This window comes from Leishmania infantum, chromosome 23 (genome assembly GCF_000002875.2).
Source record: "Leishmania infantum JPCM5 genome chromosome 23".
In the NCBI taxonomy this organism is placed as follows: Eukaryota; Euglenozoa; class Kinetoplastea; order Trypanosomatida; family Trypanosomatidae; genus Leishmania; species Leishmania infantum.
The window spans coordinates 323,021-335,835 of NC_009407.2; the positions used below are offsets into that span (position 1 = coordinate 323,021).

The following is a 12,815-nucleotide window of genomic DNA, read 5'->3' on the forward strand; positions in this document are numbered from 1 at the left end:
CGAGGAAACGCTGTCGAGTTCACGTGGAGCGCAACGCCACTACCACCGCGACGCCGCAGCATCGAATCCCTCACAAACTTTTCTGCCACGCATGCCGTCCCCACCCCCTCCTCCCTCTCGGTACTTCTTCCATCGGCGTCAACGAGTCCGTCACGAACCACCTCCAGCAGCGCCCTCCGAACTCGAAGAGAAGCGACAACTCCAAAAAAAAAATCTCCCGTATGCAAACCTCTAAGCAGCATACACACACACGCACAAACGTACGCACACGCGTGCGTCATCGTCCACCCGACGTCCCCACTGTCCCCAGCACTGTCCATGCGCCGCCTCTCTTGGCTCAACTCCTGTCCGCTTCGTGTGCTGCCCCGGCGCTGTCGTCTCTCTCTCTCACAGCACGGCTTCACCTTTTATTCACGCGTGGCTCTCTCCGCCAGTGCGTGCACATCAGGAAAGACGAGGAGGAGGGAGAGGGGGAGGTGCAGCGGCGACAGAAAAGCGCGGGAGAACGTGAAGGAGTGCCGCGGGGGGAACAGGGGGGGGCACGAAGAAAGCGCCTTCTATGATGCGAGCGCGCCTGTGAAACTTGAAAAAGGCATCGCGCAAACACGAAAAATGAAGACGGCCCATCTCTAGCGGGCCGATACCACACAACGACCGAAGGAAAAAGACGAACGTGCACGACAGCCCCATCACGAAAACGAAAAAATACACGCACACGCACGCACCACGACGGCACGCACATACACACACATACACAACCTCAACGCATCCCGCATGGCAAGCGTATCCCGTTCCACGAAAGAAATAGAGGGGAGGAGTCCGCAGCCCGGCTTTTACAGGAAACGGTAGGGAGAAGATATTGAGAACGGGGGGAGGCGGGGAGGGGCACTGGAAGTCGACAACCACGATGGGGCCCCTCAGAGAGGCTTCGCACACGAAGCATAAACAACAGCAAAGAGATCGGCATCATGCTACGGACAGCAAGGAATTTTTGTAAACACGCTTGGATGGCAAGGAGGATGCCGACATCCAGCCACCACATACGTGAGCGCACCCTCCTAAGCTCGACGGAACGCCTTCTTCTGCTGCTTCATCTTGCGCGACGCCGACGTCACGCTTCCAGCGGCAGCGGCGAATTGCAGCGGCTCTGGTGCGAGGGGCACTTCAGCTGCCGGAGCAGCCTGATAGCGTGAGGCGCACCGCGCGGCAAACGCGGCCTCACGTTCCATGGCTTCGCGCATCGGCACCTCTAAGCGACCGAGGCGCTTGTACGCTGACCACCAGTCGGAGTAGCTGCCAAGCTTCTCGGGGTCGAAGGCGGCCCAGCGCGCCTCGCATTCGCCACTGTGGAACTTGAGAGGGCACTTGCGGCTTGCCTCCGTCCACGCGTCGAGCATCTCTGCCATGGCCGGCCGAGGCAGATTCCTGGCGTTGCGGAATTGGTAGGCCACACGGTAGGCGCACAGCCCCAGGCCGATCCACGTGCGCCACTCTCCCACCTCTACTTCCGTCGCCTGCCGCAGCCATCGAGACGCGTTCTCAATTGCCTCCTTCTCCGTCCGTGGCAGCAGCACCTGCGGCGGCCGGAGGGCACCTTCGTTGCCGTCGCCGCACGCTCCCTTGCTGCCGCCGTACGCGGGCATGTTGTGCTGCCGCGGTGCCTCGAAGGTAAGCACGCGCGAGAACGTGGACGGGTCGCGCACGCAGATGGAGTGTAACGCCGCCTGCTCGTCGCTCACCTTCCCGCCCGGAAAGCCGATGTTCCACTTGGGCTCGTCAAAGACGATGATGGCGCTCGTGCGGTTCTCCTTCATGCAGCTGAACATGCGTAGCATGCCGTTCGGCCGATAAATCTGTAGGTCGACATTCGGGAGTCGATCCTGAAAGCGGAAGAGAAATCCGTGGAGGGAGTAGAAGTCTGCGAAGGCCGCATCCTTCAGTCGCGTGTGCACGTGAAAGGACGCCTTCTTCAGGTTCGGTGACTGCAGCACAACCTGTGTCTCGATCTCCTCGCCAATCTTCTCAATCTCCTCCTTCAGCGGAGTCAGCACGTCATCTAGCACCTTGCGCTGATAGACGCGAATCTTCGACATTGTCCAATACTCCTGCGGCACCTGAGCGTCGATATCCATCACAATGTCGATCGGCGTTCCGGCGCGGCCAAAGACGGCATGCACAGTGCGGATCGTGTCCGGCATCGACACAATCGCCGAGCTTGCCACGGGCAGCGGCGTACCAGGCCATGCGAAGAACTGGCACCCGCCGGACGGGAGACGTCGGGCAAACATGGCATCCGACGAGCTGCATAGCGCACCGACCTCATCAATGCGGTAGCCCTTCACCATCGCCGTCTTCCGCGATGACGACGTGCCGTTGTTGTAGATGGCGTCATACATGTCGTCGCTCCTCGCGGCGGCGTCCGTCTCTGCCTCGGCTGATGAAGCCTTGTACCTGCTGCTCGTGGCCTTCTCACTCACCGCGTCATGATGGTGGTGGTGTTCATGAGCCTTCTCAGTCTCCTGGCTCTCGACGTGGTGGTCATGTGTGTGCTCATGGTACTGCTTCTGGGGAGTGGCCGTCTCTTCGCTGTGTTGCTCCGTAATGACATGCGGCTTCTCCTCGATGGAACCTTCCGGATGCTTTCGAATCTCGTTCAGCATCGCCAGACCACGACGCGGCGGCTGGGCACCCGTGGCAGCTGCAAAAGCGGGCTCGCTCGGCGCTGCCGGTGCGGCCGGCTGAGAGACTGCTTCGGCTGCTGCGTGGTGCACAGTCTCGACGGTGGCGGCTCCGGCGCTCGCCTTCTTGCGCTTTATGATGCGGCGGATGATTTTCTTTTTGCGCATTGGCGGCGCCGCACCCGCCGCCGCGCCCGATGGCGGAACCGATGCCGATGGGGGTGCGACGAGAGATGCAGAGCGGGTCAAGGAAGCCTGTGGCGCCGCGGCGGCTGCCTTAGCCGCCGGCGGCGTCATTGTAGAAGCTTGGTGGGGCTGAGGCAATGCTTGGGGACGCGAGGCGGCCGCGGCCGCGCCTGCGGAAGCATTCGTGGTTCGCTTCTGGCCCGCGTTGAATGCTCCCTTGAAGAGTCGGGCAGACGTAAGACGCTGCATCGCTGTCCCCTGTCTTTTTTTTTTGCGTGCTTTTCCTCTATGGCGCGGTGGGTACGGCTGCGGTGATGGGGTCGGTCCGAAGCGTGCTGCGTTCTGTGCGAGACGCACTCCGTCCTGTCTTCAGCACGGGTGTTGCGAAGAGAAAGGGAGGTGGAGTCGCAAACACAAGAAAATGGCGTCGCACGCACGTCGTGGGTAGATGTTTGTATGGATGTTTGTCTGCACGTGTGTATGGGAAGGAAGGGGTGGGGTGTCTATGTGGAGGAGCGTTTAGTGGTGGCTTGGTCGCTTGCTGAGCGTGTCTCGCAAACGGTTTCCTGCCTGTGAATGATGCTGTTAGCGCCGCCGCGTCGCTTCTCACGTGCTCTGTCCTCTTTTGAAAGGGCCTCTTTCCATGCCGATCGGCGCGCTCTTGATGTAAGGAAGCGGAGAGAGAGAGGAGAAGAGGAGGAGGGGGGGTAAGGCACGAGCAAGCACACCGCGCGGTATACGATGAGAAGCCAACGTGCACTTTGAGTTGAGCACGTGCAGTTTGGTGGCGTAGGGCGGTCAGATCTCAGCAGGTGCGAAACGCGCACCTCTTTCACGGGTGTTGACGGCGCTGTTTTTATTTTCGTGCAAATCTCGCCGACTCCCGCGCGCCCACACCAATTTAAAGAATCCCTCAGCTCTCGCGTTGAGTCGGGGTTTCGCTCTTCACGCGTAGCGGAATCGAGGTATTGGTCTCGCTGCAGCACAACCCCGTGGCGAGATATTAGTGGCCGAGGAAGAAAGATGGGTGCGCCTGTTGCTGTGTAGGCGAAATAGGAAAGCAAAGAGAACACACGAAACAGGATGAACATGAAGGAGAGTCGCCATGCACAACGGCAGATGGGGTGTCTATCTCGCCGCCAGGACACAGGAAAGGAGGGAGGTGCACAGCGATTCGCAAAGGCTGATGAGGCAACAATGCCGTGGAGGACCTCTAACAACCATGGCGCACTCAAACGATGAACACAGCAGCTCCGGTCACCATACACTTGCACGCACGTGAAATGGCAGGCAACACCGAACACCATTCTTTCCTGGGAAAAGGTTAAAGGGCCGCCGCCTCCCTATTCTTAATCCCAACCTCAAATAACCGTGCGCCTGCGATCCTCACTGCGCACAGTCACCCGCTCGTGTGACTGAGCCTATGCGCGTGTGCTTCCGTGCAGAAGGGACCTCTCATCTCCCGTAAATGTGCGCTGTTGCATCCTTAGCGCTTTCACTTTCCGTTCATTGAGTGGCACTTCACTGGCAGCCTTTTTCTTGTTGCGATGCGTCAAGCGTATGCCCGTCGGAGAGAGCCAACAAAACAAAAAAACGACGACATTTTTCTTGCGCGTACCCATGCGACCAGAAAAAAGTCAGCGAATACACGTATGCAACCACAGTCCACCCAACACTGGGGCGCCACGGATACCATCCGCGTCGCCCAGGATGAGGCGTCCGCCTCCCGCGGTCGCGCTGCGGCCGACGGGCTCGTCTCGTCCTTCCGCATCCCTTCGTCGCGCGTGCGCTGCACGCCGCCATCCAAGCGGGCCGCGCTCAGAGCCCTGCTCGAGCGGCACCAGCGGCGGCGTCTGTCGGGCGGGTAGCAGTGGTTGGTCCGGGCGCATGCCGGACGAGCCCAAGGAGGAAGTCGGCCAGCTTCAGGCCAGGGACCGCGGAGGCCCTGCGCTCTGCCTGTGTACCATGCTGCTCCCTCTGAATCGCTTCAAGCCGCGGCATTCCACAAGACGGTGTGGACACTCGTTACGTTGGAGTCTGGGGGGCCCGATGCTGTGCGTCGGCGTGTTCTCGCCATGCTCCCAGCACTGGTGCCTCATCAGCCCACACGGTCGGACGCAGGTGATGCTGCATACTTCGCACACATGCACGGGGGGCTGATTGGTGCGGGTCTCCTCGCGCCTCGCTCGCCGGTCACTCTTGCCCTTCTCAGCTCTGGGCGCTTCGCTTCGATGCAGAACACCGTGCCAGCTGTGCATGGCAGCGCCTGCGCACCGTGCTCGCATTCTCGTACCATAGGACCTATTTCAGGGCGGCGTGGTTATCTGGAGGGCCCGCCGTCTTCACCTTCCACTTCCGTCCATGTCACAGGAGGGGGGAGGGGCAGCCGTACACCCCCAATAGGGGAAGCGCGTGCAGCAGACGTGAGATGTGCGTAGCCAGGTCACTGCGTGCAAGACCATAGCTTGAAGCGACCTGTGCTCTGAGCGTGGAGCGATTCGCGAATCTCGCGTGGCATACCGGGCACAATGCCGGGCCGGATGCGCTCATAGCAAGCACAGGCGGAGACAGAGGCTCTGGCGAAGGTGGAGGTACCACAGTGCTAGCGGAACAGCAGGCAGCACACCATCTGCACTCCGTCGTGTCACCGTCAGCTACCCGACGCTGCATGAATGCAAAGTATGGACCGGTGTCCTCGCGGAACTGTGCGAAGCACCAAAGGGCCTAAACGTAAAATCAAAAAAAAAAAGAAATAATAAAAATGACAATGAAAATAAAAAGGCAGAAAAAAAAAATATATATATATACGCAATGTGAGATATTCTCGGAGTGCTGGTGCGCTCTCTGCTCGCTTACATCTCTCTCCTCTCCTTCCCTCCGCCCACCACACCCTCGCTCGCCCACCTCCCGATGCTGGCACCGCGTCCTCTGGGCACTTCGCTTGGTTGTCGTACTCGCCCTCTCACCGTCCTTCCAGGTGGCGTGTCAGGCTTGCTGCAGTTGATTATCATTTTTGTTTGCTCTTCCCACGCTGGTGCCTCCGTGAGTGCGTGCATGCGTCCGTAATGTCGGCGAGGGAAGGGAGGTAGGAGGGGGGTGGAGGAGACGGCAAGCACAGGCCCGCTCGCATATAAGCAAGTATATATAGATATACAGATATATAGTTGTATCGGTGAAAAAGACGAGAGAGGGCTTCCGTGACAAGCACAAACATAAATGTTGCGAAATAGGGATGAGGTGGGAAAGGAGGGGCGGACGGCGTACCGGGGAGGCACGCGTCCGCTTTTTGCTGTTTTTCGAATGAGCGCTGCAGCGAGCGGTGCAATAGGGAGAGAGCAGTACGGCTGTGAACTGTCCACCCACACGCTTTCCTCTTCCCGATCGTCCTGCCCCTGTATCCATTTGGTGGCACCAAGGCCCTCCTCACGCCAGCACACGTGCAGAACACACCAGCGGGAACGAACCGGACATACACGCACACGTGAAATTCACTTAAAAGCAAACTGGCAACACAGGAAGAGTGCAAGCACACGTGGTGTCTGCACCTCCGTGATCGTGCTCAGCCGATTACTCTCTCTCCCTCGCTGACGGCGTCCGACTGGAGACGCTTCTCTCGCCAACGCCTATGTGCTAGCATACGGTGCGTTCCCTTGTCCGTTCATTGCTCGCAAAGGCCATGGAAAGGAGGAAGGGCAGGCGAGAGAGCGACAGATACGCCAGTGACGGTGGATGAGAGAGACCCGTATGACACGTCGCCTCCTTCGTCTGTGCGTGTGCGTCTCGGGCACATTCGTGGTTCGCGTTCGGCGGGGTCCCTTTTCTTTTTCTCGGGGCTTAGAGGTGAGGCATCTCAGATGTTCTGCAGCACCGCCGACACAGCCGTCTTGTCATCACCACCCATGTTCAGCGTCGCGCCGAGGGCCGGAATCTTCTTCATCTGGTAAGCCCCACACTGCCCCTTCATCTGCCGGTAGACCTCCATGACTTGCTTGATGCCGGTGGCGCCGACCGGGTGGCCAAAGGAGAGGAGGCCGCCACCGGTGTTAACAGGGATGCGGCCCTCGAGCGTCGTTTCACCGTTGCGGATGAGGTCCTTCGCGTGACCGTACTCGGCGATCCCGAGCGCCTCGTACATGAGCATCTCGGCAATCGTGAAGCAGTCGTGCACCTCTGCGACGTTGAGGTCCGACGGCTTTACGTTTGCCATCGACAGCGCCTTCTGCGCTGCCTGGCGGGAGGTGAACATGCAGCATGCATCATCGGGGTCCTCGTAAAGGTTGCTCACGGCGCAAGCGATCGACTTGATCTCGACGAGGCGACTGTCGTTCGGGCTAAGGCCCATCTTCTTGAGGCCCTCCTCGTTGGCCAGAACGACGCCGGCACCGCCGTCGCTCACCTGCGAGCAGTCCGTCATGCGCAGGTACTCTTTGTAAGTCTCGTTGCCGAGAAACTTCACGTTACTCGGGTCCTCGCCGTTGCACTGCTCAAACGATAGCTTGCGGGTGTGCATGTGGGCGAGAGGGTTCCTGTTGCCGTTGGCGTACGCCTTGGCCGCCACGCGCGCCGTGTCCTCCATTGTGAAATGGTTGTGTTCGGCAATGTACTTCATGCGCTTGGCAAACAAGCACGGGAATGTGAAGTCGTCCAGCTTGCGCTGGCGCTGGTAGTCCGCGGCACGGGCGAGGTAGTCGCCACCAACGCGCGCGGTCGCCGTCGTTTGCACCTCGACACCAACGGCGAGGGCGATGTCGGCCGAGCCGGCTTTGAGGGCGTTCGTCGCCGATATGACGGCGAGACCGCCAGACGCGCACGCGCCCTCGACACGCATGGCGGGCTTGTACATTAGCGGGTTTTTCGCACCGGCTTGACCGTAAGTGAGGCTACCGATCGCCGCCGGGCCGAGGTGACCCTGGCTCGAGAAGAGCTCGCCGAGGAAGTTGCCGACAACCACTTGGTCTACAATGTCCTCCTTGCCGTTGAGGCCGGTGTTCCCTATCGTGTGCTGCACTGTCGTGGCGAGGATCTCCTCGAGCGTCATGTTTTGCTTCTTGCCAAAGTCTGGATGCTTCTTGTCAATGAAGAGCTTGCTGCCCTTGCCCACGAACGGGGTGATGTGGCCTCCCACGATGAACACGCGGGGCGCCGCCTGCCGGTGCGTCAAGCTAGAGCGGAACATATTGTTTCTCCCTTTTATGTGTGGTTGTGTGAAGGCTTCGCTGTTCTTGCGTGTGGAAAAAAAACGTTTTTAGGAAAGATGGGGAAGAGGGGAGGAGGGCGGGGCGATGGACAGTTGTCAAGCGTGAAGCCGCGGAGTGGCCACTGAAAAGGTCGAGTAGAGAGGCGAACCCAAAAAAAATGGTGGACTGTAGCACATAAAAGAAAAAGAAAACGCTGGGCAAAGAGGGAGAGCTAAATGATCGTACGGATAGGCGACAACTTCCAGCCACACAGGGGAAGAAAAAGAACCGGTGCGCAGGATTCGAAGACGGGTTGTCAGGGAAATGCGATATATGTGTGGGTGTTCGATCGTCATGCCCACGCGCGAATCGATGAGCCACACGCGCACGATATTGTGGAGAGAACGGGGAGATTCGAGAGAAGGGAGAGGAGGATTTATGTCAAAGGGAGGGCAGTGCGAGCGTATGCGCATCTGCATGCGAGTACGCACTCGCATCATGCGACAGAGTCTGCTAGAGCATTCAGCGACGCCGCGTTCAGCGCACGATAAGGCAGCACCGGTCCCATCATCACGACCACACTCAGAATACCAAAGAAGAATTATCAAAAGCGGCATGTCCTCGGCATGCCGCTCTTCACAGCAGTCCGCTAAAAGCTACGGGCCAACGATCCCATCTTTTGCCTCTAGCGCCCCTTCCTACGGTCGCGCCTGTACCGCGGGCTGGAGAAAGAGAGGCCCACAGGCTGCCGCGACGAAGCGCGACAACAGACGAGAGGGGCAGGGCAGCCTCGAAGCGTGCTCCCAATCTGACCGTGTGGAGGAGAGGGAGGGTGCAGACCAGCCGACGGGGCGGTCTGGAAAGGTCGCGAAAGCAGTCTATCGAATTCCGCGTTGGTTTGACGCATCGGCGGTTGGCGCCTGCGAGGGAGCGCATTCGGTCATACGAGTCCGAGGCAAAGGCAAAGCAAGAGAAACACCCAGGAACAGCGGCACTCTTGCACGTTCCCCAACGGACCACTACACACAGAGAGAGCCGCACGAAGCGGGGGGAGGGGGCACCAGTAAAGTCACCCGTACTCGTTCGCCTCAGCCATCACCCTCCCTGACTCTCGATGGCGTGTGAGAGGTGAGCAGGGAGACCGGAGGAGGAGAGGAAGGGGGAGGGGGGGGGGGGCAATATCCTCCGTAGAAAGAGAAAGAGAGCGGAGAAGACGGCCAGAGAGGATGGGGGAAGGAGACGTTGCCGGATGTTGACCTCAGTGCTGTGCGGTCGGTCCCTCTCGCATGCGTGTGAGTGTGTATGCGAGGCTTCCGTCTAGCGCGTTCCCTCCCAGTTGTTCTTGGACATCCACGGCGCGCCAATGTAGTAGTGGCGGTAGCGGATGTAGGTGTCGGAGGTGGGGTAGTCTAGGGTGCTGGGCTTGAAGATCTTGCGCAGCTCATCGACCTTCTCCTTCGGGTAGTGCTGCTCAAGGCAGTCGAAGTGGGCCTCGATCTTATACTCGCAGTTGCCGCCCTGTGCAAGGCAGAAATCGCGGGCCCAGCGCGTCTCGGGGCACGGCAGCCGCGGATGCTGATCAGAGCACGGCAGCGGCACCCCGTGCTTGGGGTACTCCGACAGGATCTTCGGAAATGTCTTCCACGTATCGAGGCCCATGGTTGCTATTGGTTTCTAGGGGAGATGCAAGCCGCTCTTTGGAAAGGGGCTACGACGATACAACGGGATTCCGCTACGTGCGAGTGGCGTCTCTGGTGTCCTCTGGCGGCGATCGAGGACGGCGCTGACGGGAATACAATCTAAAAAGAAAAACAGGTGACGGCTGGTGTGCCTTAGCCACCTTTCCCCGTCTTCTTTTTCGCTAACGCTATTCCTACGGAGCTACTTGTACAACAGCAGATTATTGGCCACTGCCCGAGGTGTTTTGGTAAGCCGTTATCCTATAGAAAGGAGTGCGTGTCAGCTTTCGAGTGAGCTGGTGCGCTGTGATGAAGGGCGGTGGATGTTCCCCCTTCGCGAGAGCAACGCCGGAGAGGAAGTGAAGTGCACGTAAACGGCAAGAAGAAATGGGTGGCTGGTAAAACAGGGCGAGGGACACCGCCAGCAAACACGCAGGCGCACACGTACGCGGGCCACGGTGAAGATGCTGAGAGACTCGAGCACTTCTTTCCCCGCCATCGCTTGGTGGCCATCAGCGAGCCTGCACCGTGTATGCAGTGATGCCGCTACAGGTGAGCTGGAGGTGAGTGAGACGGTGAATGCAAGACCGCATAAAACCCGCTGCGCAACGGTGCAGTTCTAGCACGTCGAACGGCCCTTAAGCAAGGCTTGAACTCAGTGAGGCAGAACTATCCACACTTCTTTCTCATTGTACCGAAACCGCTTCACTGGCGAGCTCGTACTCAGCACAAATGCCTATATTCTTCGTTTTTTTCTCTCTGTTTTTCGTGCTGCTGCTGTCACCACGCTTCTTCTCGTTAGTTACAGCGCTGGGGAATGAGGGAGAGAGAAATGGATTTCAGTCCGTCTTCAGCTCGCGTGCTCACGCACAGGGAAAGAGGAGCGAACCGAAACGGGGGAATGAAAACACACAGAAACGCAAAAGAGGCACAAAGACGAGCATGCCGTCCTCGTGGGATGGATGCCGCCGAAAATGCAATCCCACCATCGGCCTGTGTGCAAAGCCCACCTCGTCACGCACACACACATATATATATATATATACACCGTGTTTGTGCACAGGATTCGTTCCGTGAACAGAAATCGCACGCACCGACAAAATATGGCACACATGCACACGTACACACACACACACATATATATATACATATGAAAATGCAGAAGTCTTCCCGCTACTTTTTCGTTGTTGTTGCTGCGGGCTTGTTCGCCCGCCACGGCGTCCAAAGAGCAAGGATGCAAGGATGGTAAATATAGCGAGGCTGGTGTCTTGTGAGCGACTTGCTTAGGCAAGGGAGCGTGGGATGGAAATGGGGGACGAGCACGGGAATCCGCGTGACATGAATGGCAAGGCATCAGATTGGGCGTAAGGTGTAGCCGACACGCCTGTGTGCGACCGCGTGCTTGACGGGGTGGTGGTGGACAACGATGGAGGGAGAAGGAAATGGAAGGGAGGGAAAGGCAGGGCAGAGATGGAGATAGAAATGGAAAACAACAAATGGAGAAAAGAAACACGAGCAAGATAAAAGGGGAAATATATAGAGAGAGTGAAAAGGAGTCAAAAGAAAAAGAAAGACTCTTACACAAACGTATACGCGTAACGGCGAGGTTGTAAGAGAGACACGTCGACACGCGTCGACGAACAACATCAGTCACCGCCACCGCCACAGCAAGAATAAGCGCACCTGCAGCGCATATCCTCAAAGACACACGTACACACAAAAAAAAGGGAAAAATAATACATGGCGAAGAGGAAAGGGAAGAAGAGTGTGAGGGGTTTGGAGAAGAGGGAGGAGGGCAAGGGACAATGAATGAGAAAGTAAGGAAGAACCAAAAAAAAAAGAGAGAACGCGCGCGTGTTTAGGTATGTCGAAGTGTCCATTTAAAGAGTGAAAACAGACGTACTCATCAATCGAGAAGGAACCGAGAGAGAGTAAGAAAGAGGTTGGGGAAGTACACAAATATGAGCATATATGTGTACCTATACCTATGCGCATACATATATGTGTGTATATATATATGCATACCCATAGACACACATAGAGTTCAGCAAGACCCGGCAATCAAAGAAAAAGAAGACGAAGAAAAACAAATACCGAAAGGAGAGTATGTATGTGTGTGTGTGTGTGTGTGTTTGTGTGTAGGGAGGGAGGGAGGGAAGGGGAGAGTGGGGAAAAGAAACAAGCGCACAGGGAAGCAGAAGCAGCACTAGGTAGACAGGGAAGCGAGCAACATGCAAGGGTGTATCCAAACGAAAAGAAAAAAGCAAAGAAACATGGAGACACACAGCACAGCGATACGTACAAAAAGAAGAAAATCGGTAAAAAAGGAAAGAAAAGAGAGAGCAAGGGAGACAGGGAAGTATTCCATCAGAAGAGAGAGAGCAACAGATAAAACAGAGATTCTGCGTTCTAAATCCTACGCTTCGTTTGTTTCGGCTGCCCCCTTTCATCATCGGCCCCAGTATGATAAGTTAGCGCTGCATGTTGCGGACACGTGCGCCAACGTTTCCCGCGTGTGCCTTTCTGCTCTTGACGATGTTCTGCCTTTTTACTCGTTGTGTCACGCCTGTAGCTGCACTGCCGCTCCTTTCCAGTGAAGGAATTCACCTTCCTTTCACTTTCTCGTGCCACGGCTCCCAAAAAAAAAAGTCGGCGTGTTTGAGCAAGGTGATGTGCGTCTACCTTGTTTTTTTTCTTTTCGCCTCCAAGTGTCCCTTCTGCCACGATCAACTCAGCAAAGTATATGCATACAACCTCAGCTCACCTACTTTTGTTACATGACAGCTATGTCAAGGGCGCCGGGCCGACCAACACCGGTGGAAGCCGCTCCGCCCACTGCATGCAGCGCAGACTAGGTCCACGGTCAGGCTCGTCATCACTGCAATGCAGCAAAGGCAGAGAAAAAAAAGAATACGACGTGGATGTATCTACTTGTTGAATCGCCAACGCGATCCGTAGTAAGCTGGCAAAAGCGTCATGATGGTCGCAGGCCTCTTCGGCACTGCGCTAGTCCAGGCCTGCCCGCCAACACCACGAGTCCGCAACCGTACCCAAGGACATGCTGTAGGGTTTTGGCTTTCCCACAGAGTTGATGC

At 57.3% G+C, this 12,815-nt stretch overlaps 3 protein-coding genes across 3 annotated transcripts; all 3 read right to left on the reverse strand.

Moving 5' to 3' along the window:
• Positions 1 to 1,058: 1,058 nt before the first annotated feature.
• On the reverse strand, positions 1,059 to 3,113 carry PRI1 (putative mitochondrial DNA primase; the record flags this gene model as incomplete). Its single annotated transcript, XM_001465723.1, has 1 exon — positions 1,059 to 3,113. One exon carries the CDS (start codon positions 3,111 to 3,113, stop codon positions 1,059 to 1,061), a length of 2,055 nt encoding a protein of 684 aa, XP_001465760.1.
• A 3,601-nt stretch (positions 3,114 to 6,714) lies between these two features.
• On the reverse strand, positions 6,715 to 8,040 carry LINJ_23_0860 (ERG10; the record flags this gene model as incomplete). The annotated part of the gene is made up of 1 exon (XM_001465724.1): positions 6,715 to 8,040. The coding sequence occupies one exon, from the start codon at positions 8,038 to 8,040 to the stop codon at positions 6,715 to 6,717; it is 1,326 nt and encodes a 441-aa protein (XP_001465761.1).
• Positions 8,041 to 9,358: 1,318 nt separating this feature from the next.
• Positions 9,359 to 9,700, reverse strand: LINJ_23_0870 (conserved hypothetical protein; the record flags this gene model as incomplete). Its single annotated transcript, XM_001465725.1, has 1 exon — positions 9,359 to 9,700. One exon carries the CDS (start codon positions 9,698 to 9,700, stop codon positions 9,359 to 9,361), a length of 342 nt encoding a protein of 113 aa, XP_001465762.1.
• Between the last annotated feature and the right edge of the window lie 3,115 nt (positions 9,701 to 12,815).